The following is a 26,619-nucleotide window of genomic DNA, read 5'->3' as shown; positions in this document are numbered from 1 at the left end:
CATAGACAATACATAAATGAATGGGCATGGCTGTGTTCCAATAAAGCCTTTTTACAAATACAGGTGACTGGCTAGTGGGTTAGAGTTGCTGACCCCTGTATTAAATGAAAGAAGCAAAGTGATGCACTGGGCATAATAAAGAAAGGTATGAATGAAGCACTGAAAGCGCTGAGAAGTGAGTTAAAGCTTTGCCTGGGATATTTGGCAAAAGAAAGACTTTATAGATAAGGTGATCATTTAAGTTTCTGCAGGTATGTTGGAGCTCTCAAGATTAAGGTGAGAAAGTGTTTTCTGGAATTGATTAGAAGTTGTCTTGGTGACGTACGAAGTTCTTTGTTGGAAGTAGATAACTAAGTTGGGACCATACTTCTGAAGGGACTAGGCACTAATTCTGATTTCTAAACCATTTTCTAGTTTGAATAAAGTGTCTCAACATCCACCTCTATTAAACCTTGACATTTTGCCATATTTATTTTAGATCTCTTTGTTGTTGTTTATCAGTTGAAACTGCTCTGCAGACCATACAGAGCACATTCTTCTCTCTGGAGATAACAACTAGCATAAATTTGTTACTGTAATCTTAGCTTTCTACATTAGCTACATGTTTATATATACATATATGAATAACACATTGTGTTCTGTATGTTTTAAAAGATCATATAATGGTTTGTGATGTCATTTCACAATTGTTTTTTGCCCAAAATTATGTGTTTATGAGTTCTCTGTATGGACTAGCAGTGTTCAATAGAAATACATTTAAAATTTTCTAGTAGTCACATGAAAAGTGAAACAGGTGAGATTAATAATATACTTTAATAACCCAGTATATCTAAAACATATTAACATATGTTACAGTATACAAGATTTTAATGAGATATTTTACAGTCCTTTATACTGTCTTTGAATATTGGCATTTATTTTATACTTGTAGCATATTTCAATAGAACTAGTCATATTTTAAGTATTTAGTAGCCACATGTGGGTAGTGACTTCCACCATGTGAATTGTGATTGTAATAGAACCAAACCCTTGAAAGTTGTACATAACACTTACCACCAGGGGTCAGCTAAGTGTCATCATGCTGACACACCAAGAAAAAGTATTTTGTGTGTTGGAATTCAGTTATTTGCAGGTACTGTGCAAAAATTATTCTGTGTACAATAAAGGAAACTTCTCCCAAGAACAGCATTTACTGACGGTAAAATAGCTGGAGAGCAAAGGCTGGTATAAACATGGCCAACCACGGTGCAACCATGGCCTCTTCAAACCCACAAGGGCTCTCTGTACTCTTTATTCTTGCTTGTCTGGAAGAGCATTGGAAGTTTCCCACTATTACCAGAGGTGTTACATTTGTAGTAAATATATTGCTTATCCATCAGTTCAGTTCAATCGCTCAGTTGTGTCCGACTCTGCGACCCCATGGACTACAGCATACCAGGCTTCCCTGTCCCTCACCAACTCCCAGACCCTACTCAAATTCATGTGCATTGAGTCCGTGATGCCATCCAAACATCTCATCCTCTGTTGTCCCCTTCTCCTCCCATCTTTAGTCTTTCCCTGCATCACTGGAGGAGGGAGTGGCAAGCCACTTCAGTATTCTTGCCTTGAGAACCCCATGAACAGTATGAGAAGGCAAAAAAGATTGCTCATCCATAGTCCAGCCTGATAACTACATACACTTGTTTACTTGCCAGTTTTTTGCTAAGAATCTCAAGCAGGCAACACTTGATTACTGAGGCACATATTAATTATATTGCTCCTGGTTTTCTAAGTTTAAAGTCAGCTCACCAACCGGCTCTGTTGCGCAATGGATAGCGCATTGGACTTCTAAAGTCAGCTCACCGAAAAGGTCTAAACTTAGATTTACATTTCTCTTATTTTTGTAGAAAATGCCTTAGACTTCATAAAGACTCAGTTGAAAATGCCTTTTAGAAACCCTTTGTGTTATATACATTGTGATTAGAGACTTTTTCTTGTATGCTGTTAATATCCCTTATATGAAGACCCAATAGGAAAAAAAAATTCTAAGAGCAAAGGTTTGGCAAAAAATTCTCCCATTCATTGCTTGATTCTTGATCAGTTTTTCAGTTCTTAAGTTTGTTTTATGTGTTTCCTTTAGTATGTCTACTGAAATCTTTTTTTTCTTAATACAAATAATTGGTAGATCTATAGTAATCTCTATTAACTCTTAAGGTAAGGCTTGCTATATTCTTTATTCTGTGGCTTTAGGACAGCCTTTTAATAGCAGTTCTATATAGAAACTTTCTGCCACAAGGTAGGAATAGAGTTCTATAAGCTTGATTAGCTCGGGAGTACTTAATAATAGCTGTCAAAAAACTAACTTTAAGTGAACAAAATCAATATTAGTACTGTTATTAATACAACTTTCCTTTAAGTTAAGGTTGGCATGATTTCTAATTTCTGCATGGTAGTCTTTTTACTTTCTTAGAAATTGATTATTATTGATTATTTGGATAAAGATTTAAATATTCTATGAATTTACTTCCAGATCCTTTATATTTTCTGTTGTATTACCTTGATTTTTTAAAAAAAATTGCTGAACAGAGCCACTTGGGGAAAATGCATGTTTTTGATTGGACAAATAGAAACGGAGAAAAGATAAGAGGTAGTTCTAGAGAGTAAATGTTTTGCTGGGTCTAGAAGGGAGTAGAAGATGATGATGGGTCCTTTATACAAGGGCCAGCATGGTGTCCTACAGATAGGAGGTTTTCAAAATCTAGTGTTAAAAATATGTTTGTTCATGTTAGATAACCCATATAGGTAGGCATGAACCAAATGAGATGTTCCCATTTTCTTTATTAAAAATCAAAGTGTTCATACACATGGACATATTGTATATAATATGGAATGAAAAGGCAACATTCTAAAAAAAAAAAAAAAAAAGGCAACATTCTATTTTATCTTAGTGAAAACTTTTATAAGGCACCTTGGTTTTAGTTTGCCCATGTCAAGTATTAAAGAATATCTTACTAATCACAATAAGCCTATTTGTCAGAAATCATTTTTTAACAAATTTCAGTGTATGCCTTATTGTATATATAAAATTCAGCTGTGAAAGAGGCTAAATAGACTTCGTTGAGGTTTTTATACAAATATATGTTCCATATATATCTAAGATTGAAAGACCCTAGACAAATCCTCTTGTTACTATATTTGTAGACTGAACTTTCAAAAGCCCCATAGTTCTGTTTGTTTGTTTTCAAAGTCGGGAATGCTAAAGGTTATCATATGAGCTGCTAGTAAAAAGTCCTGTTGCTGTTTGGAGCACATCAAACTTAAAGACCATACAGTTTAAAGATAAAGAAGTGTTCATGGGAGTAGATTTGGAAACTGGATTTGTTTTATGAGCTAAATTTGGGGAATACAGACAATAGTGAAATTCCTTTTTCATTGACGTGATAACAGCTGATTATATACTTTTTTCTTTGGTTTTCCACAAGAATACCATTTTAGTTTCCTTAAGATTATATTGAGCCAGAAGTCCTGAAAGGTCTTTGCTTTGCTAAGGCTTTTTAGTGATCTGAAAGTAGAATGGCAGATGTAATAGCAAAGGAGATCTGTGATGGTAAGGTCATGGTCATAAGTGGAGAACAGTTTGGTTGCAAACCTGTGGCATGGTGTGCTGTCTTTGCCATTATGTATATTCAATTAGTGAAGAAGGAAATGGCAACCCACTCTAGTATCCTTGCCTGGGAAATCTCACGGACGGAGGAGCCTGGCGGGCCGCAGTTCATGGGGTTGCAGAGAGTTGGACACAACTGAGCAACTTAACCACAACGGCAGCAGTGCTCAATTAGAAAGCAGTTCCCTATCTTCCTTATGAGAATATCCCAGCTCCAGATTCTTCTGCCAACTGAAATATATCAGATTGTAAAGAGAGACCTGACACATTAAAATCTGCTTGTACTTGATTTGGCTATATAAACCATTGTATTAGAAACAGAATATAGAAATAAAGTTTTGTTTTTACTGTTTCATTTGCTGAAATAATTGTGTTCAGTTTCTTTGTATGTACAGAGATTCCTTTGGAATGATTTGTCTTTCTAAGACAGGTGATAGCTAGGCGTATCTTCATAAGTCTTAAAGAAGACAGTTTTTCTTCTGAAAAATAATACTTTGGGGATAAAACCCTAGTCTGCTAACATTTGATAATTCCTTATATGCTTATTTCTCATTGATATTTAGAAGTATTTCTCAAATTTAAGAAGTCAGAGCATTGAGTGAGCTTATTCTTATTAAATATCTTAAGTTTTTAATTGTTAATATGGATTTTGTCTTTTTTTTCCCTCCCCTTTCCTTTGAGGAGTTTGGACATAATTGCCTTATTTCATTACAGGGATCCTTCTAAAGTAAATATTCTGGTACCTGGTGCTGGACTAGGAAGACTGGCCTGGGAAATAGCTATGCTAGGTTATGCTTGTCAAGGAAATGAATGGAGTTTTTTTATGCTTTTTTCTTCCAACTTTGTACTCAACAGGTATTTAATTTACTTTTTGCTAGAAACAGTAATTTCTCAGAATCGGATTGACTTACCCTATTTTTGAAAAATTCTGAATTTGAAGAGAAGTGCATAGTGTCTAATTATGGTATATATCATATAAGTGTTTCTTGTATCAAAATTAAATTGCTTACACAGTTACTACTTTAATTAGTTGCCTAGTTAACAGAATGTTGAACAGGATGGGTAAGGGATGTTTTAAAAAGTGATTGGGTATTCATGAAACTGAAATGATTTCTCTGCAGAATTTAGGGCTGAGTATTGTCCAGGAAGGAGTGTTTTCTTATTGTTCCTTAAGCTTATTCAGCCCTTTGTTTCTTCAGTGGGATAAGATTTTAATGTGGTGATCACATTTTTTTTACTTAATCAAATTCTCATAAAATGACTCCACATAACTGAGTTGGAAAGATTTCTCAGAACTTCTGTGGCCTCACTTATAAAGTAGTGGAAAATAGTCTTTAAATCCAGAAGAGGTATGTTAGAGAAAAAATAAATAGCTGCCTTGTTTAAACAATACGTTGTCTTGGTAGCAGTGTGAGTTAGAAGTTAGTGAAAAGGTAAAAAGGAGAGTGTTACAAAAAAATTAAAATAATTAGGTAACAAAACATACCATTTTTTGAAAAAAAAAATACTTAGACTGTTTTTCACTTGGGCTCAAGTTTTAACAGTATGTGTTTAAAAATTTGAATGAACAGCACATTTGCATATCTGAATTTATCTTAATTTTGTTTCTGTCTTTTAATCCATGATTGGTTACTCATCTACATGCATATGTGGAGTTTCAGATAATTGGGTATAGTGGTAACCCTTTTGTTAGTTATATAAGTAAATCTTCGATCAGATTATAAATTTTGGTATTTAAAGTAGATTTTCTTGGTAAAATATTTAGTTAACACTGAATTTTATGCTCATATTTTACAGATGTTCTGAAATTAATAAATATAAGCTTTATCCCTGGATTCATCAGTTTAGCAATAACCGGAGGTCAGCTGATCAGATTCGACCCATCTTTTTCCCTGATGTTGACCCCCACAGTCTTCCTCCCGGTTCTAACTTTTCTATGACAGCAGGAGATTTTCAGGAGATATACTCAGAGTGCAGTAAGTCCAAAGCAAGCATTTTAAAAATCACATCCTTTATTCTAAATTTAATGAGCTAATTTTGTACTGAGCCAAAGTTGTTATTCATTTTGATGGTAGAATTTAAGGTATAGTTCAGTGACAGTTTATCAATAGAATATTTTCAGAGTTATCTATAAGACAGTCATGGGAACTATAAAGAAATATGGGATCTACAGTTGAGAAATTTAGACTCTGTTGGGTTTATTAATATAAGACAACATGGACAGTGACTTGAAGAATAGGGAGGAATGGCATTCAGAGGTACAAAGATATGAATGAGTAGGTAATCAGGGATGGTGGAACGGCCTGGCTACAAGGAAAAAGGACTTTGTGGGATTTAATGGGCGATGAGGCTAGAGAAGTAGGTTGGTTCCAGAGTGTGGAGGCCCTTTACAATCAGACTGTGAAGTTTGGACTTGAGCCTGGCAAAAGGTAGAAGAAATTTGAGCTAGTCATTAGAGAAAGGGAGATGATAATGGGGAAAGAGGAGAGAGACTTGTCAATAAAAAGAAAAAAAGAAGGCTGAGGGGTCAGCAGGTTTGTTTGTTTAACAGGAATTTGTTGAGCACCTGCAGTAGGAGGTACATTCCAGGTCCTGCAGAGACAGCAATGAGGAAAACAAAGGTCCTGTTCACAGGGAACCCATATTCTAGTTTGGAGAGAGGCAATAACAAATTAATATTGTGAGGAAGGAAAATAAGGCAGATAAAGGGGATAATGATTGGCTGGGGAGGGTCTGCTGTTTTATATGGAATTACCAAGGTCTTTCTTAGGGGGGACTTAAAAATTGAGCAGAGAACCTTGTAAGACTGAAGAGGCAAGTCATTCAGATATATGGGGGAAAGTGTTGCAGACAGAGGAAACGCAAAGGAAGGAGGATTCCGGGGTGTGAAGGACACTTGTTCTGCTCAAGAAGAGCTAGAGGATCAGTTTGGCTGTGATGTGAGCAGTGGGTGGGTGATGGGAGGTGCAGTTAGAGAGGGTTTGGTGAGACAGACTTGTAGGCCATAGCTAAGACTTCAAATTGTACTCAAAGCGGAACCGGAGGCCTTGGAGAGATGAGAGCAGGAGGGTAACAAGGTGGTGAAGTTTCTGTTTTTCCCTGAGTGCTGGCACTGGAGATCCTGCCCTGAAGGTACAAGGAGAGACGTGGTGTTAGGATAAGTTAGGGAGCAGGGTCTCAAAATAGAAGTGAGATAATGAAAAACATTGCTTTGGCAAGTAAAAATGACTCTTCTGGAGCACGGTTTGAAAGAGGAGCTGGGGAGGGTGATCCCTGGTTGGGTGAAGGGCCTTATCTGTACAGACAGCCACTTTCAGCGCAGTCTCCTCTGTCTCTGTGCCAAGCCATGGCCTCCAGCTCCAGAAGGCAAACGGTTCTCTGTTGGCTTTTCACCCTCTGCTGCTGACTGTCCCATCCCCCCTTTTAACTGGCATTTCCCCCAAGTACTGGTGGATGCTTGTGTATTTTGATACCATTCATTTCTCAGGTAGCAGCAGATGCATTCAGTCTTTTTTGAAACCTTCCAGAATTGGTAGTTAACACTGGTTTAAATCACAACTTAAAATGACTGTTACTTTCATTGCAACTGGTTTTATTTTTAAATTTAAAAAAATCTTTAATTCTTAAAATTTTTATTAGAGTCATCATAACTGATTTAAATAAAGCTAGAGATTGAAAAGATTATAAATAAAAACTCATAAATATTATTTGGTGAAGATATAGTGATACAGGTTATCAAAAATGATTTCCAAATTGGTTACGTTATCAAATTGGCAATAAAAGCTTTTATGAATGACGGTGTATTTTGTAAATGATTATTTGGTTGCCTAGATTATAGTATTTGATTGGAAGAGTTTAGCTTCTATACCTCTGCAGTTAAATATTCATATCTGTAAAGAGGTAACTGGTTCATTTATAGAATTCATGAAAAGAAAGGCAAAATAGCATAACATGTAGTAATTTGATTTTCCTTAAATAGATACCTGGGACTGTATTGCTACCTGTTTCTTCATAGACACAGCTCACAATGTAATTGATTATATTGATACAATATGGAAAATACTCAAGCCAGGTGGAATTTGGATAAATCTAGGTAAGTTCCTCAGTATTTATTAGAACTTCTACATTAATCTGAGTACTTATAGCTGTCCTGCATTTGGTAACTTCACACATAGTACTAAATACTCACGAAAGTTGTCATTATGTTTTACGTTTGGTTTTTTTCATAATATATTTTTAATTGGAGGATAATTTGCTATATAATATCATGTTGGTTTCTGCCATACATCAACATGAATCAGCCATATGTCACATATGCCCCCTTCCTCCTGAACCTCTCTTCCATCTCCCACCCCATTCCACCCCTCTCTGTTGTCTCAGAGCACCAGGTTTGAGTTTCCTTCATCGTACAGCAAATTGTCTCTGGCTATCCACTTTACATGTGGCAATGTATATTTTTCCATGCTACTCTTAATTCGTCCCACCCTCTCCCTCTTCCACTGCGTCCACAGGGCTGCTCATTATGTCTGTGTCTCCACTGCAGCCCTGCAAATAGGTTCATCAGTACTGTCTTTCCAGACTCCATATACATGCGTTAATATACAGTATTTGTTTTCCTCTTTCTGACATACTTCACTCTGTATAACAGGCTCTAGGTTCATTTACTTCATCAGAATTTACTTTGCATTTCCATTATATATGTACCACAACTTCTTTATCCATTCATCTGTCAATGGACATCTAGGTTGCCTCCATGTCCTAGCTCTTATAAACAGTGCTGCAGTGAGCATTGGGGTACATGTGTCTTTTCCAATGATGGTTTTGGAACCATGGTGAGATTGTTGCATTGTATGATATTTTTATTCCTCGCTTTTTTAAGGAATCTCCCTAAGGTTCTCTATAATAGCCGTATCAATTTATATCCCACCAACAGTGCAGGCATTTCTCCAAAGAAGACATACAGATGGCTAATAAACACGTTAAAAGATGCTCAACATCACTCATTATTAGAAATGCAAATCAAAACTACAATGAAGTATCACTTCACACTGGTCAGAATGGCCATCACCAAAATATCTACAAACAATAAATGCTGGAAAGGGTGTGGAGAAAAGGGAACTCTCTTGCAATGTTGTACATGTTTTAAAACCTTCATAGTTTACTTTACACTGCATTCTAGTTAGTGGTGCAGTTCCTCCAATCATAGCTAGTCCCTCCAAAAGCAGTGGAACCCCCAAAAGTTATATCCATACTAGGTCAGTCTCATAGCAGCCATAATTTCAAAGAGGTGGTGGTGGTTTAGTTACTAAGTCGTGTCCAACTCTTGCGAGCTCATGGACTGTAGCCCACCAGGCTCCTCTGTCCATGGGATTCTCCAGGCAAAAATACTAGAGTGGGTTGCCATTTCCTTCTCCAGGGGATCTTCCTGACTCAGAAATTGAACCTAGGTCCCCTGCATTGCAAGCTGATTCTTTACTGACTGAGCTACAGGGAAGCCCAAAGAGGTACTAATTATTAATTCAATGATAATCATACCCTCATCTTCCCAATTCTCCACTCCATGGAGAAACAGCACTTCTTTTCAGGAGAGTGGTCTTTTAAAATTTCTGTAATGAAACATTGGAGGCGAAGCACTTAATCTCTCCCATGAAATCCTCCTCCCCGGTGTATATATGTATGGGGAAAGAGGAGGTATGATAACTTATGTATCTCCTTTAAATTTAAGAAAGAGTAGAAATATAACTTCATTTATGCAAAAACCTTTTTACTGCATCTTATTGCTAGTTGCTAGAAATCAAATGATGAGTATCACATGGTCCTTTCCATCCGAAGCCTAAGGGAAATTACCCATTTTATCCTGTTCCTTTAAAATAAAGGGGAAATAATGATAATTAAGGTAAATGTACTTTTCTTTTTTAGTAAGATAGATAATCCTTATTAAGAAAGACTATATACATAAAAGTCAAGTAAATATTGAGTTCTTGGTCTTGAGTATTTGTGTAGTTCTGTTGGTAGGTTCTGTCACTTGCTCTCTTTAATGATTTAGCTTACCAGAGATGTAGTCAGTAGGTCTAAGCCTCCAGGTCATAGTAGGTCTTTTCCAGACTTCTTTTTAGAAGTCCACAGGACAGATGAGAGCAGTGTAATATATAGCCATGATATGAAGCAAGTATCTCAAACTTTTGAGTCTTCCTTAAAAGAGAAGTACTCCTTTTCTGAAGGAATGACTAAAAGATAGCATTACCAACTGGGTATTTGCTTCCTTGTGGTTAGGCATAATGTTGGCCACTTACAAAATATCTGTGTAGTCTCAGAACAACCATATGTTGAAATGGGGTTTACTATATAGTTGAAGAAACTGCATCTTGGGTTAAGTAACTAGCAGAAAAGTTGTGGAGCTTATATATAGCAGATGGGCTGACAGCCCAGATCCAACCCCTTGACTGCCTAATCAGCTACCTCTGCAGGCTCGTACTGGGTCAGGCTATAACTTACCTTTATTCTGACTGTGTGTTTCTGTGTCTAAAATTTTTCATACCAGTTGTTGAGTTATGTAAGGTTCTGTGTATTTCCAGACCATTTGACTTAACTTTCATAGAAACTTTCTTTTTGAACGTTTATTGGTTTATTAATATGTTATTAAGTTATATAACAACAACAGTTACAACTGCCTGGAGCAAATACATGTGGCCTTTGGTAAGTAAACTGTTTGATAAGAGTAGATGTGCTGAGGTGTGGCCTGTGGTCTGTCATTGGCATCACAGTTAATGCAGCATGTTTGTTAACATGAGATGAGTTAAGAAGAGGGCTTCCACTCTTCTTACCAGGGAGTTTCTCTTATGCTCCAAGCCAGTGTGTCCAACTTGGATGCACCACAGATGCTTCCTAATGCATGTGCCTGGAGGAAATGATGCCCATGCTTCCCCTTTGCCTCTTGTGTTCCATCATCTACTCAGATTTCCCCAACCAGAAAACTGGTATAGGCGTTTAACCTCTCTTCTCCTTGTGCATCTAGTCAGTCTATAAGTTTTACCTCCTAAAACTCCTTAATAGCTCTTATATCTCTTTATAATCCAGGGTTTCTCAACCACTGTACTTGTAAGTTATCTTCAACGCTTTACCCTCCTTTCAGTTCTCCATTTACCACCAGAGTGGTCTTCCCAATGTGCAAATCTATTCTTATCAGATCTCTCCTGCATGAAAGTCTAGCTTTGTTGGTAACCTAAACCCTTCTGGGTGTGTACAGGGCCCTTTGTGATCTCTCTTCTGTCTTGTGTCCCAGCTTCATGTTTTTGTTTTGTTTTGTTTTTGCTGCCCTTCCTTGTCCTTACCTCAGGTACTAGTCTTCTGACCTAGAAAGCCCTTTCTGTTTCCTCTTGATTTTCATTTGGCTCTTCCCTATGTGCTCTTTAACACTGCTCAGGAGATCCTTTCAGATTGGGTTAAATATTATGTTATTTCTCTTTTATATTCTCACAAGTCTGTCAGCATTTAATGCATTGTGGTGTAGTCACTCATCATTTTGTTTCCCCTACTAGTTTCTAAGTTTTACAAGGGCAGGAATCTAGTGCTTCTTCCTCACTTGGAGTTAACTGTTATGTGTATAAATGGATGTATTGTTTTAGAATTTGAAATAAGGATCAGAGTAAGATGCCACAGAAGATTGACTGGCTGCTAAGAGACATGATGATAAAATGGCATTCACATTGGTAAATTCATAACATTCCTGTGTTTTGGGCTTCAGTCATGTGGACTTGGAAAGTTAGTTTCATCTGTAAACTGAGAATGTGTCCCCAGCCCCTTGGGGACAATTTCACTCTAACTTATGCAGATGACACCACCTCTATGGCAGAAAGTGAAGAGGAACTAAAGCACCTCTTGATGAAAGTGACAGAGGAGAGTGAAAAAGTTGGCTTAAAGCTCAACATTCAGAAAACTAAGATCAGGGCATCCAGTCCCATCACTTCATGGCAAATAGATGGGGAAATAGTGGAAACAGTGACAGACTTTATTTTTGGGGGCTTCAGAATCATTGCAGATGGTGACTGTAGCCTTGAAATTAAAAGACACTTACTCCTTGGAAGAAAAGTTATGACAGACCTAGACAACATATTATAAAGCAAAGACATTACTTGGCCAACAAAGGTCCATCTAGTCAAGGCTGTGGTCCTTCCAGTAGTCATGTATGGACGTGAGAGTTGGACTGTGAAGAAAGCTGAGTGCTGAAGAATTGATGCTTTTGAACTGTGGTGTTGGAGAAGACTCTTGAGAGTCCCTTGGACTGCAAGGAGATCCAACCAGTCCATCCTAAAGGAAATCAGTCCTGAATATTCATGGGAAGGGCTGATGCTAAAGCTGAAACTCAAATACTTTGGCCACCTGATGTGAAGAACTGACTCATTTGAAAGACCCTGATGCTGGGAAAGATTGAAGGCAGGAGGAGAAGGGGACGGACAGAGGATGAGATGGTTGGATGGTATCACTGACTCAATGGACATGAGTTTGTATAAACTCTGGGAGTTGGTGATGGACAGGGAGGCCTGGCGTGCTGCGGTTCATGGGGTCGCAAAGAGTTGGATGCAACTGAACTGATGCTTATATAGACCAGAATGTCAATATATTCATATGTAATGAGAAATGTGCCCACTAGCCATTCTGGAATACTAAAAAGTTATGCTGGAAGTTAAATTATAATGAAAAATTTGCCATCGTGTATGAAATTAGAGTTGGGAATATTATTAACTTATAAAATGCTCTGAGAGGTATTTAAGGTACTCACTTGAATGTTTTGCAGGTTTGGGAAAACTAGTGAGCTTTTCAAGGGAACTGTTATGTATGCATATATCCTTTGGGAAAGGTTCTGATTTGGCAAAATGCAGGAAAATGCCTATGCATCCTGTTTTTCATGGTGACTAGTACCCCTTAAATGCATTATATGTAACTTAGTTTTAAAAGTGGGGGTGCAGGAGTGTGTGTGTGTGTGTGTCTGTGTACACTCATGCCCTGATACATAGTTGGAAAGTGGAAGGCAGGCAGTTGCCAAAGTGAATCTACCTTCATCTGGAAGAATTAACAGGTTAAAAGTACCAAAGGGGATCTTTGTAATGTGTAATGAGAAATGGAGCCTATCAGAGTTTAGAGCACTGTAAAGCTACAGAATTTTTAAAAACATGAGAGATTGCCTATAAAAGATAGATGATTGGACACATACATTAGTTCCTCATTGAGATCATGTTAACAGTTTATAAAAAGTTATAAACATGGATAAAGAATGGCAGGATGTCATCAGGGGACAAAAGAATGTAACAATATTTTAGAAGATGGAGTAGCTGGATAAGTTTTGCAAAGAAACCAATGTGAATATAGCCAGTTGGCCTGGAATAACCATAGAAAATGAGGCACCAAATGAAACAAACATAAATTGAAAGTCTATGTAGGGAATAGCTGACCTCTTATGTAACCAAGACACCCACCTTATGCCCATTTCCAGACCATGCTTAGCCAGGAGACCAGAAATTTAATTCACTGGAAAAACTGAATGGAAAAGGAGCAGAATTTATTAAAGCATGGCGTAATAAAGAGTGAGGATGAAATGCAGGACCGAAAAGAAGAGGATTAATCAAAAGTCTGCATTGGAAAATGATTGGACAGTGACCGCCAGTCACCCTACTTCTACCTGCAGCATCTCCCTACCCTGCCTATAAAGCTTTTTGCTGGGGTTTGGGTGCCGGCTGTCTGTTTTGCACGGATGCAAGCCATGTTTATTTAAGTGGGCATATTAATATAGTTACGGAGCTTTTAGTAATTGTATGGTGGATCTTTTTTCTTTTCTCTTTTTCCAGTTTTATTTATTTATTTTCTTTATTGGTTTTGCCACACATTGACATGAATCCGACATGAGTGTACATGTGTTCCCCATCCTGAATCCCTCACCCACGTCCCTCCCCATCCCATCCCTCTGGGTCATCCCAGTGCACCAGCCCTGAGCACCCTATATCATGCATCCAACCTGGACTGGCGATTTGTTTCACATATCATAATTTACATGTTTCAATACTTAAATCCTTTCTGTATCTTTATGTTTTAGATGTATCTCTTATATACAGCATATAGTTAAATTTTGCTTCCCTGGTGGCTCAGCTGGTAAAGAATCCACCTGCAATGAGGGAGACCTGGGTTCAGTCCCTGGGTTGGGGAAGATCCCCTGGAGAAGGGAATGGCTACCCACTCCAGTATTCTGACCTGGAAAACTCCATGGACTGTATAGTCTATGGGGTTGCAAAGAGTTTTACACATCTGAGTAACTTCCACTTCACTTCATCTAGTCTAATAATCACTGTCTCTTAACTGGAACTTTTAGAACCTTAAGGATATAAATGATTTAAATCAACGTATCCCAGATTCAACAAAATGGGATCTCCTTCAAGCTGGCTCCTATGTCCTTTTGACATATCCCTGCCATTGTCTGAGCATCTGCTTTCTGGCATAACTAGGTATTCTGGGCTCATCTTCCACTTTTTCTGCCTGAGATCAGCCAGTTTTTCCAAGGATTCCTGGTTCCATTTAATGGGGAATGGTATGTAGAGACGAAATTCTGGATTCTCCCACCGTCATGGTATTGCTTCTAGGCCTCTTTATAAGTATATGTATGTATCCTTCTGTGTCTATAAACATGAGCTCATGTTTATAGATTGTGAGTTTATGCTGATACTTCTAGTTCCATAACTCTAGGTATGGAGTACAAAGTTGGCACATAGCTTTCAGCACATTTAAGATGTCATTCCAGCAGTTTCTATTTTTGCTGTTTAGAATTCAGCTATTTTAATTGTTGTTTCTTTGAGTAATCAGGTTTTTTTTTTAAGATTTTCACTTTGTAGTTTTTTTCAGGCTCAATATTATATGCAGGTATGAATTATTCTTTAAAAAAAAAAACTATACAGTTTGTTGGGCTACCTGAGTCTGTAAATTTTTTCATCAGTCCTGAAAAATCTTAGCTTAAAACAGGTCTCCACTTGCCAATATGAGACAAGCGTAACATCAACATAAATAATAACAGTTATTATTTCTTTGTATACCTCCTCTCCCACATTCTTTTTCTCTTCTTCTGGAAAGGCAGTCAAATGTACTCTCTACCTTCTCACTCACAAAGCTTTCACTTTGCTTTACTTGCTATTTTTTTTTCTTGTGTTGGTCTCTCTGTCCTGCATTCTAGGTAATTTATTCTGACCTATCTTCCCATTCACAATTTTTTTCTTTCACTGTATCTAACATCTATTTCATTTCCATTTGGTGGGGACTTTGTGTGTGGGGGGGGGGGGAGGTTATTTTTGTTATTTTGTTTGTTTGGGTTTGGTCGGCTTTGTCATTTAAGAATGTACTGTTCTCTGCATGTATTTTCTTGATGGTCTTTTACTTCTCTGAAAACACGGAGTGTATTCGGTGCGATAATTGTGACACCTCCGCTGTGTGCAGGTCAGCCTCTGCTTTCTCTTGTTCCTGCTGGTTCTTGGCTATAGTGTTTGTTTCCCTGGGCTATCAGATGCAAAACTGTACATGTAACATCTCATTCTGATGCATCAAGGAAAGGAGATACTGCAGGGAGATACATTCAGTTTTCAAGTGGTTGTCTGTGTTTATTAGGATTAGACATGGGTTTGATTTTATTTTATGTTATTCAAGTTATGTTAGCTTTCTGTTATTGAGCGTACATTATACTTACAATCAAGGAAAAAAACATTTCTTTGCTTCTGGTATTTCCATTAAAAAATGTGAAGACAAAATGGATTAAAGACCTAAATGTAAGACCAGAAACTATAAAACTCTTAGAGAAAAACAGAGACAGAACACTCGATGACATTAACCAAAGCAAAATCCTCTATGATCCACCTCCTAGGGTAATGGAAATAAAAACAAAAGTAAACAAGTGGGACCTGATTAAACTTAACAGCTTTTGCACAGGAAAGGAAACTATAAGAAAGGTGAAAAGACAAACCTAGAAATGGGAGAAAATAATAGCAAATGAAATAACTGACAAAGGATTAATTTCTAAAATATACAAGCAGCTCATACAACTCAATACCAGGAAAACAAACAACCCAGTGAAAAAGTGGGGAAAAGACCTAAACAACATTTCTCCAAAGAAGACATACAGATGGCTAACAAACACATGAAAAGATGCTCAACATCACTCATTCTTAGAGAAATGCAAATCAAAACTACAATGAGGTATCACCTCACACTAGTCAGAATGGCCATCATCACAAATTCCACAAATAATAAATTCTGGAGAGGGTGTGGAGAAAAGGGAACGCTCTTGCACTGTTGGTGGTGATGTAAACAGATACAGCCACTATGGAAGACAGTATGGAGATTCCTTAAAAAACTAGGAGTAAAACTGCCATATGACCCAGCAATCCCACTCCTAGGAGTATATCCTGAGGAAACCAGGGTTGAAAAAGACACATGCATCCCATTGTTCATTGAAGCACTATTTACAATAGCTAGAACATGGAAGCAACCTAGATGCCCATTGACAGATGAATGAATAAAGAAGTTGTGGTACATATGCACAATGGAATATTACTCAGCCATAAAAAAGAACACATTTGAGTCAGTTCTGATGAGGTGGATGAACCTAGAACCTATCATACAGAGTGAAGTGAGTCAGAAAGAGAAAGATAAATATCGTATTCTAATGCACATATACAGAATCTAGAAAAATAGTTCTGAAGAGTTTATTTACAGGGCAGCAATGGAGAAAAGACATAGAGAATAGACTTATGGACATGGAGAGGGTGAGATGTATGGAAAGAGAAACATGGAAACTTAGTTCAGTTCAGTTGCTCATTCGTGTCCAACTCTTTGCGACCCCATGAATCGCAGCACGCCAGGCCTCCCTGTCCATCACAAACTCCCGGAGTTTACTCAAACTCATGTCCATCAAGTCAGTGATGCCATCCAGCCATCTCATCCTCTGTCGTCCCCTTTTTCCTCCTGGCCCCAATCCCTCCTAGCATCAGGGTCTTTTCCAATGAGTCAACTGTTTGCATGAGGTGGCTAACGTACTGGAGTTGGAGCTTCAGCGTCAGTCCTTCCAATGAACACCCAGGTCTGATCTCCTTTAGGATGGACTGGTTGGATCTCCTTGCAGTCCAAGGGACTCTCAAGAGTCTTCTCCAACACCACAGTTCAAAAGCATCAATTCTTCGGTGCTCAGCTTTCTTCACAGTCCCAACTCTCACATCCGTACATGACTACTGGAAAAACCATAGCCTTGACTAGACAGACCTTTGTTGGCAAAATAATGTCTCTGCTTTTTAATATGCTATCTAGGTTGGTCATAACTTTCCTTCCAAGGAGTAAGCGTCTTTTAATTTCATGGCTGCAGTCACCATCTGCAGTGATTTTGGAGCCCCCCCCCCCCCCAAAAAATAGTCAGCCATTGTTTGCACTGTTTCCCCATCTATTTGCCATGAAGTGATGGGACCAGATGCCATGAACTTGTTTTCTGAATGTTGAGCTTTAAGCCAACTTTTTCACTCTCCTCTTCTACTTTCATCAAGAGGCTTTTTAGTTCCTCTTCACTTTCTGCCATAAGGGTGGTGTCATCTGCATATCTGAGGTTATTGATGTTCCTCCTGGCAATCTTGATTCCAGCTTGTGCTTCCTTCAGCCCAGCATTTCTCATGATGTACTCTGCATATAAGTTAAATAAGCAGGGTGACAATATACAGCCTTGACATACTTCTTTTCCTATTTGGAACCAGTCTGTTGTTCCATGTCCAGTTCTAACTCTTGCTTCCTGACCTGCATACAGGTTTCTCAAGAGGCAGGTCAGGTGGTCTGGTATTCCCATCTCTTTCAGAATTTTCCACAGTTTATTGTGATCCACACAGTCAAAGGCTCTGGCAAAGTCAAAAAAGCAGAAATAGATGTTTTTCTGGAACTCTTGCTTTTTCGATGATCCAGCAGATGTTGGCAATTTGATCTGTGGTTCCTCTGCCTTTTCTAAAACCAGCTTGAACATCTGGAAGTTCTCGGTTCACGTATTGCTGAAGCCTGGCTTGGAGAATTTTAAGCATTACTTTACTAGTGTGTGAGATAAGTGCAATTGTGCGGTAGTTTGAGCATTCTTTGGGATTGCCTTTCTTTGGAATTGGAATGAAAACTGACCTTTTCCAGTCCTGTGGCCACTGCTGAGTTTTCCAATTTTGCTGGCGTATTGAGTGCAGCACTTTCACAGCATCATCTTTCAGGATTTGAAATAGCTCAACTGGAATTTCATCACCTCCACTAGCTTTGTTTGTAGTAATGCTTTCTAAAGCCTACTTGACTTCACATTCCAGGATGTCTGGCTTTAGGTGAGTGATCACACCATCATGATTATCTGGGTCATGACGATCTTTTTTGTACAGTTCTTCTGTATTCTTGTCACCTCTTCTTAATATCTTCTGCTTCTGTTAGGTCCCTACCATTTCTGTCCTTTATGGTGCCCATCTTTGCATGAAATGTTCCCTTGGTATCTCTAATTTTCTTGAAGAGATCTCTAGTCGTTCCCATTTTTTTGTTTTTCTCTATTTCTTTGCATTGATCACTGAGGAAGGCTTTCTTATCTCTCCTTATTATTCTTTGGAACTCTGCATTCAAATGGGAATATCATATCTTTTCTCCTTTGCTTTTCACTTCCCTTCTTTTTACAGCTATTTGTAAGGCCTCCTCAGACAGCCATTTTGCTTTTTTTGCATTTGTTTTCCATGGGGATGGTCTTGATTCCTGTCTCCTGTACAATGTCATGAACCTCTGTCCATCGTTCATCAGGCACTCTATCAGATCTAGTCCCTTAAATCTATTTCTTACTTCCACTGTATAATCATAAGGGATTTAATTTAGGTCATACCTGAATGGTCTAGTGGTTTTCCCTACTTTCTTCAGTTTAAGTCTGAATTTGGCAGTAAGGAGTTCATGACCTGAGCCACAGTCAGCTCCCGGTCTTGTTTTTGCTGACTGTATGAGCTTCTCCATTTTTGACTGCAAAGAATATAATCAGTCTGATTTCGGTATTGACCATCTGGTGATGTCCATGTGTAGGGTCTTCTCTTGTCATATGTCAAATAGACAGCCAAGGGGAATTTGCTGTATGGCTCAGGAAACTTAAACAGGGACGCTGTATCAACCTAGAGGGGTGGGATGGGGAGGGAGATGGGGAGAGGTTCAATGGGAGGGCATGTATGTATACCTGTGGCTGATTCATGCTGAGGTTTGACAGAAAATGGCAAAATTCTATAAAGCAATTATCCTTCAATAAAAAATTTTAAAAATGTGAAGAGACAATGAGAATTGAGAAAATAAAGAACTCCTTCAGGAGTGTGAAAGTGTTTTATTCATCTTTATATATTCAGTGCCAAGTATTTGCTTGGTGCTTGATAAATATTCCTTTAAAGAATGAGCTGGGGACTTCCTTGGTGGTTCAGTGGTTAAGACTTTGTTCTTCCTCTGCAGCGGGCGCAGGTTCAGTTCCTGGTTGGTGAACTGTCATCTTGCATGACTTGTGGCATGGCCATAAAGTAAATTTAACAAATAAAAATTTAAAAATAGTAAAGAATGAGCATAATAAATGTGAAAAACTGCTCAGCCTCAAGGAAATGCAGATGAAATTGTGTATGGCCTATTATTTTCCTCTTGCCAAATTAGCAAATACTTAGTTTAATAAAAATAGTGTGTTTTTTCTTTTTTAGATTTTTTGAGGAGGGGTATAGTTGACATATAATAAATTCACTTTTTTAAAATGTTTAACTTGAAGTATTTTGGAAGCTGGATAATCATGCAGCCATTACATCTATCAAGATAGGGAATATTTCTATCACTCCCCAAAAATGGCCTCTTCTGACTCTTTGTAGTCAGTTCTCTCATCTTCGGTATCTGGCAGGTAGTGCTGTTTTATGTTATTATAGTTCTCCCTTTGCCAGAAAACTGTATAAATAGAATCATACAGTAAGTTGCTTTTTGTGTCTGGCATCCTTCACTTAGCATAATGCTTTTGAAATTCATTTCGTTGCATGTACCAGTGACTTTTTTCTTTTTAGCTGAGTAGTATTTCATTCTGTTTATTCTTTGACTGGTTGATAGACATTTGGGTTGTTCCCAAATTATTACAGTTATGAATAAAGTTACTATAAACCCTCATGTACAAATCTTTGTGTAGCCACAAGCTTTCATTCCTACTGGTGGAATTGCTGGGTCATATGTGGAACATGCATGTATAACTTCACAACAAACAGCCAACCAGTTTTCCAGTGTGACTGTACCATTGCATTCCCACCCCTTGTTAAGTAGGGTGTTAAAACAAGTACTTAATTGCAATTGTGAGTGAAAAGTACTATGTCTCTATTGGGAAGCATTTTGGCAGTCTGAATCAAGTTAGTAAAAATGTTTACTATCTTTGACCTAGAAACTCCACTTCAAGGCATGTCTTTGTAATATCTCTCTGAAATATACAGATATGTTTGTTGAAATACCATTTGTAATAGGAGACTGAAAAATACAAAGCAACTGTAATGGCTGTCTTCAGGTGATAAAATTACAGATGATTAACTACATTCAGTGCTATGCTGGGCATTATAGTGGATTAAAAAGAAACGTAAGACATGTTCCTTTGTTCATGTAGCTTGTAATGAAACACACCATGAGTAGAAGTAAAATATGGTCTGAGTCTATAAGAAGCATAGGAATGTGTTTATGTAAATGTAATAAAACAGTATTGTTGGAGGTTCTTCAAATAATCGAGAAACAGCATATGCTTTAGTAGTGGAGATACTTGGCAATGAGGCTCTGCATTCTTTAATCAAAGAATGTTTCAAAAGCTTTGGGATGATCTTGGATACAACAGGTGCTCAGTAAATGGTAGCACGTTCCATTTTTACTAGTACTAATAAAACTTAACAGGAACTTAAGTTTGGTGGAGTAGTTTGGTGGGGAATCATTACTGTCTTGAGAAAAGAACACTAATATATAAATTATAGTTATTTTATTCTAGTGGTTTATGTACAGTAAAAAAAAAAAAAAAGGAAAACCTTTTAACCCTAAGTAAGTGTGTTCCACGGAGTGGTGAGCAGTTTGGGAATAGCAATTTTGTCTTGTTTGTTGCTTTTATCTCTTGTGCTTATTAACACATGGTAAGAGGAGTGGGGTAGGGTGGGGGTGGTGAGTTGGTCTCAGGATTTATAATTAAACCAATGAAAGTAAAGAGAAGATTGTCTAGTCCCTTAGTATAACTATGGAATGATAATGTTACCTGGATGAAGTGGATAGATTGGGCAAAATGTGAGATTTAAAAGAATGTAATATCTGGTTTGAGCCAGATATCAGTTCCTTGCATATCTAGAGTGAGACAATAGTAAAGGGGGAATGTCATTTTAAAAAGTTGTAATAGCTGTGGTTAACCTAGCACCTTCTGTATGCCTGGTGTGTTATATCACATTGAAGTCATGCTACAGATGGGGAAGAATTAGTTGGTGTTAGAGCTGGAATATTAACTGTGCTTTTAAACAGCCAGCTCTAGGTGGTCCAGTGATTAGGACTTGGAACATTTGTACTGTGGTGGTCTGGGTTCGATCCCTAGTTGAGGAACTAAGATCCCACAAGCCATGCAGCGCAGCCAAAAAAAAAAAAAAAGTCTGCTCTAGTATCACCTTTTCCTTCTAGGAAGCCATGCCTCTAACTCTCCAACCCCCCTTACCCCCACACTTTTTCCTGCCATCTGGCTTGAAGACCCTTTTCTGTTTTCATGAAATAGTTTGTAACTGCAGTTTTGCATATACTTATGGAATTATAGTTACAGTATACCCTTGCATTTTGGGGACTTGGTATTCTGTGAGTCAGCCACTCCTTCAGGAACTTACAGAGTTACCGCTGTAAAGCCCATGATGTGGAGAATCACGGTGCAAGGCTGATAAAACAAGAGGGACTCAATCCCTGTGAATGTAGGACCAGCACTCAAATGGCAAAGTTTTACGGATACTTGTCTTTGGCAAATGTAACAGTTCTTTACTTCTCCCTTTTATGTTTCATCCTCTGCCCAACTTATTACTCAACTTGGAGTTCAGTTTAAACAGCTAGTAGTGCATGTTTATATTAAAGTAGTGTCATGATGTCTTTAAATTATAGGTCCTCTGCTGTACCACTTTGAAAATTTGGCGAATGAACTTTCCATAGAATTGAGCTATGAGGATATAAAAAATGTTGTTCTGCAGTATGGATTCCAGTTAGAGGTAAGGATGGAATGAGTATTGTCAACTTTCAGAGCACTCAAACAGGAATGGTGATATCATGGCAGTTACTGGCTTTACTTAACCTCTTTTGTTTTCTAACCCATGAAGTGAAATTAATACTTCTTAGCTTTTAGAATTATAGGGATTTGGGATAATGTGTGTGTAAGTGGAAAACTGTCACACCTAGTGTAATCACCTTTCAATAAGTGGTAGCTGACTTTTATCATAATACTGGCATTTGTAGACAGATCACAGGTAGATGGGATGGGAGGTCAGGTGTAGCAGGGATATTGTTTACTATATGTACTTTTGTACTGTGTGGTCTTCCCTTATGTGATTATAACGTTTCATGATACTTTGACTATTGTTTTAGTTTATTTAGAAGCATTTGATTTATTTAAAAGATAAACAACAGGTTTGTTCTTAAAGATAAAAGAAGCAATATAGTAATTTTGAGTTCAGGCTCTGGAATTAAGACTTCTTGAGCGTGAATTCCAGTTTAACTACTTACTGTAAGTGTGACCTGTTTGTAAACTGAGATTACTTATAGTGCCAATCTTAGAGGGTACTTATGTGTAATAAATGAATAATACACAGAATATGTTTAAAATAGCACTGTCGTTGTCGTTTTCATCATCATTATAATTACTGTTTGCATTTCAGGTGGAAAAAGAATCTGTCTTGTCAACGTATACTGTGAATGATCTATCCATGATGAAATACTACTATGAATGTGTTTTGTTTGTGGTGCGTAAACCACAATAACAGTCTCAAGTGATTATCATCAAGAAAAAAGTTTAATATTAAATGCTGAAATAAACAACTCAAAATCAACTATCATAATGACAGGACACAACCTCAAATCAGTGGTGCCTTCTTATTCCTAACAAAATTTAGAAATAGTGTCTATTTTCTTAATATGTCTATCGCTTTTTCAGAAATATACTATGCCATGCATATTTGTACTACACAAGTAAAAATGGAGGAAATGTCTTCAAGTATACTTTTTCCTTGAAGCCCAGAATTATCTTTCAGTAGAAAAAACTTTATTTCCAGTGTCTTCATGAAGCTGTACGTTAAGTCTGCCATATGAATAACTTATAGTATTGCAATCCATAAAAATCTCCCTTTTTGTTGTTTTGTATGCATCATACATGTTAAGAGTCTAAGGATCCTCCGTCACTTTCAACATCTGGAATTGGGATTTTGTTTACTTTGAACCTAAGGAATCTATACAGAAAATGCATATCCTTTTATCATTCAATTATTTTATTTTCTAGCTCAGCTGGACTTATAGTTACAAAATGTTGAATTTATAGGATCAAATTAGCCTTTTGGTCACACTAAGTTGAACACTTTGAAAGCATACTCATCATGGATCACTCTGAAATATATGAGATCTCAGCATTCTAAGTGAGGCACAAAAGTATTTATTAAAGGTACTGCTAGGAAACTGGGAAAATAAGAATAAAATCTGTCCATTTGAAATTATGATTTCAAACTATAAATGAATACAGTTTGTCAGTTAGATGTTTACAAAAATGTCTTTCCTTTAGATTACCTGAATTACAAAAGCAAGCACTTTTTTTTTCCGTTAAAACAATTATATACTAGTAAAAACTGTCATGATAGTATTAATGTGGAGAAATTTTCATTATGAAATTTAGGGATAAATTACTGCCCATGGTCTGTGTATTTACTATTGTAAGCAGCAGTCATTAGTATAATTCCAGATTAGTATCCATTTTGTTCCCTGATAGCTATAGCTAAAACAGTATAATGCTGCTTTAAATTTCTACCTCTAGCAGATCTTTTTTGGAGGGAGTTTTCCTTTGTATTTTTTAATGTTTATTACCCTGTTTTCCAGTAGCTTGATAAATAGATGACTAATTTAATGTGTTTTAACCTTTTCTTGGAGAAAAGGGAGTAATATTGAATATTTTCATAGTTGGTTGTGATGACATTAAGTGACCTCTGTGGCAATTTTAATTAAATAGACTTAATCTCAGTAATGTGCTGGTAACATAAATGTCATGTTTTCATAGGAAAACTTATTTATAAATCTTTACACCTTTATTGTCAGTTAGGTGAGGGGAGTCCTGGTGTGATTTGGCATCTTACCAGTAGGATCTTTTCTGCATACACTACAGGAGTGCCTGTGGCCTTTATGTCCATGATGCAATAAAGGATTCCATTAAGTTGATTTGTCAAGTTATAGACACTGTATGTAACCTACTGAATGTTTCTGAAAAACTATTTCTCTTTATTTTGTGTTCCTGAGTACTTGGCAGATGTTCATTTAGTGGGAATTCTTACCTACCACATGGATGAACTTGAAATTAATTGCAAGGGAAAAACGAACTTATTTTCTTTTAAAGAAACTTAAAAGGAGCATAAATATTTCTAAAAAGCCATTGAAAGGAATGCATGCTGTTTGTACTTTAGAAATGCTTTTTATTCACTGATAAGTATTCACTTTTTTACAGCTTGTATCAAAATAAACGATTTTGGTTTTCTCATAAAGGGAAAAACAGGTTGACACCAATGGGTTGGCATTATTCCTTACAATTTTTGCTATCAGGTTTTATCCTTTAATAATGTTATTTGTACTTCTAAATTACAGCTTTTAGTTAATTATGAAATCAGTATTCCATTTGTTTCTTGATTTCTCCATATTATGAACGCTGTTTTTAAAATATACTACACAAATTTGCATCCCTTTTTTTCTCTTACAGCTTTTGTAGTTAATACATTCTAAACTTGAAAATTGTGGTATCAGTCAATAATAGAGGTGTCACTGGAGGATTTAATTTTGTATTATGTGTAGAAATAGCTACCAAAATGTGTAAGCCTTAAAGTTTAAAACATTTTTCTTAAATAACTATACTCAGATTTTTCATTTATTTTCATAAAGTGGGAGGAGATAGGTCATTGTGCTTGCTTTTGTTTCTTTTTTTTATTTCCATAATCTGAAGCAGTACAGGCTAGGGTATGTTAATCAAGTGAGCAAGATGAGATATGTAAAATATGAAGAGAAGCTGTATAAATCACAGTATAAAATTATTAAGTTTGGGAACTGTAAAATGTACTGTATTTATATGTAACTCACTCTAAAAGTTGCCACAAAGGCTGAATTGGAAGCTTCATGTCTGCATGAAATTTCCTATATTTTTAATGTGTATGATGGACTTAATTTTTCTTGAATATTAAAATCTGACAATTGCTATGAAACTGTATTTGCTTGCTTGTTTCCATCTAACATGGCATAACCATATATATGGGAATCTTAATTAATTGAGAACAATGTATTTGGACCCTGGAATTAGCCTTTTATATGCTTCTAGAAAGTCATTATGATTAGTTGAACTCTGAGTATGCTAGGCCTTGTACTAATTAAACTTGGTCTTTGGTTTTGTTATATAATCAAATAAGAATTGAAGAAAATTCCAGCACCAGTGATTAGTATGACGAGCGCTGAACTGGCACTTAGATATTTCTCCTGAATTATTATTTGTGATCTTGGGCAAAGCATTGAGTTTGTTTCCTCATCTATGAAAGAGGATTGATACGCAGTTCAGTGGTTTTTATGAGGTCCTCTGTACTATATGTGAAATATTAATATTATACAGGCATATGTCCTTTTATTGCACTTTGCAAAGAGTGCTTTTTTTTTTTTTTTTTTTTTACAAATTGAAGTTTTGTGACAACCCTTGTGTCTAGCAAGTCTGTCAGCATCACTTTTCCAACAGTCTTTACTCACTTCATGTCTTTGTGTCATTTTGGTAATTCTTGCAGTAGTTCAGACTTTTTCGTTATTATTGTTATTTTGCTGTGGTGTTCGGTAAACACTGATTTTAAGGTATGCACATTTTTAAAGACAGATGATAGATAAAGATAGATGACAGTATAATGTAAACATAACATTCATATGCCCTAGGAAACCAAAATATTTGTGTGACTCACTTTATTGCGATATTAGCTTTATTGCAGTGGTACCTGCAATATCTCTAATGTATGCCTCTATGTGAATATGTGAAAGCACGTAGTGGACAAGTAAATGTGATTTCCATATATGTTGACTGCTGTATACACAAATCAGTTCCACATGGATGAAAGATTTAAATATGGAAGCAAAAATATAAAACCATAAAATGTCTAGAACTTGGAACAGGAAAGGACTTCTTAACAAGTAATATGTGTAAACCAGACAACCTAACATTGATAAACTTGACTATGTTAAAATTAAGATATCAGACAGTAAAAATACAAGACATACTGGGAGCAAATATTTATAATATTTATAACTACTCATAAGAACATTGCTTTCTAGAACATAAAAGAAGCTCTTCCAAATCAGTTAGAAAAAAACAACCATACCGACTGCAAAGAATTTAACAATCCTTTCACAAAAAGCTAGAGATCCAAGTTGGGCCAAGCAGAGGCTGGCTGGGATCAGGTAGAGTGGTCTTGAAGCAGAGGTGATGGTGAAAAGGCCTACACCTTAAGACAAAAAAGCATGAACTATAGACAATGAAAGAAAAGACTGATAATGTAGACCACATTTACGTTTAGAACTTACTCAACATACATAATCGGGTGGAGAAGGAGGTGGGATGGGAGACCGGGATGGGGAATTCGTGTAGCTCTATGGCTGATTCATATCAATGTATGACAAAACCCACTGAAAAATAAAAAAATAAATTAAAAAAA

General features: G+C 36.9%; 1 protein-coding gene across 1 annotated transcript in view; it reads left to right on the top strand.

Annotated features, from left to right (window-relative positions):
* The window catches only part of CARNMT1 (carnosine N-methyltransferase 1), a 41,155-nt gene extending 16,010 nt beyond the window's left edge, over positions 1-25,145 (top strand). Inside the window, exons 4-8 of the mRNA XM_065908438.1 lie at positions 4,358-4,498; positions 5,441-5,619; positions 7,623-7,736; positions 21,806-21,909; positions 22,573-25,145. Coding sequence (XP_065764510.1) covers positions 4,358-4,498; positions 5,441-5,619; positions 7,623-7,736; positions 21,806-21,909; positions 22,573-22,674 — 640 coding nt within the window. The 3' untranslated portion in view covers positions 22,675-25,145. The remainder of the gene's footprint in view (positions 1-4,357; positions 4,499-5,440; positions 5,620-7,622; positions 7,737-21,805; positions 21,910-22,572) is intronic.
* The last annotated feature ends 1,474 nt before the right edge of the window (positions 25,146-26,619 follow it).

This window comes from Muntiacus reevesi, chromosome 17 (assembly GCF_963930625.1).
Source record: "Muntiacus reevesi chromosome 17, mMunRee1.1, whole genome shotgun sequence".
Lineage (NCBI taxonomy): Eukaryota > Metazoa > Chordata > Mammalia > Artiodactyla > Cervidae > Muntiacus > Muntiacus reevesi.
The sequence above is the reverse complement of the archived record's forward strand: the minus strand, read 5'-3'. Positions and strand labels throughout refer to the sequence as shown.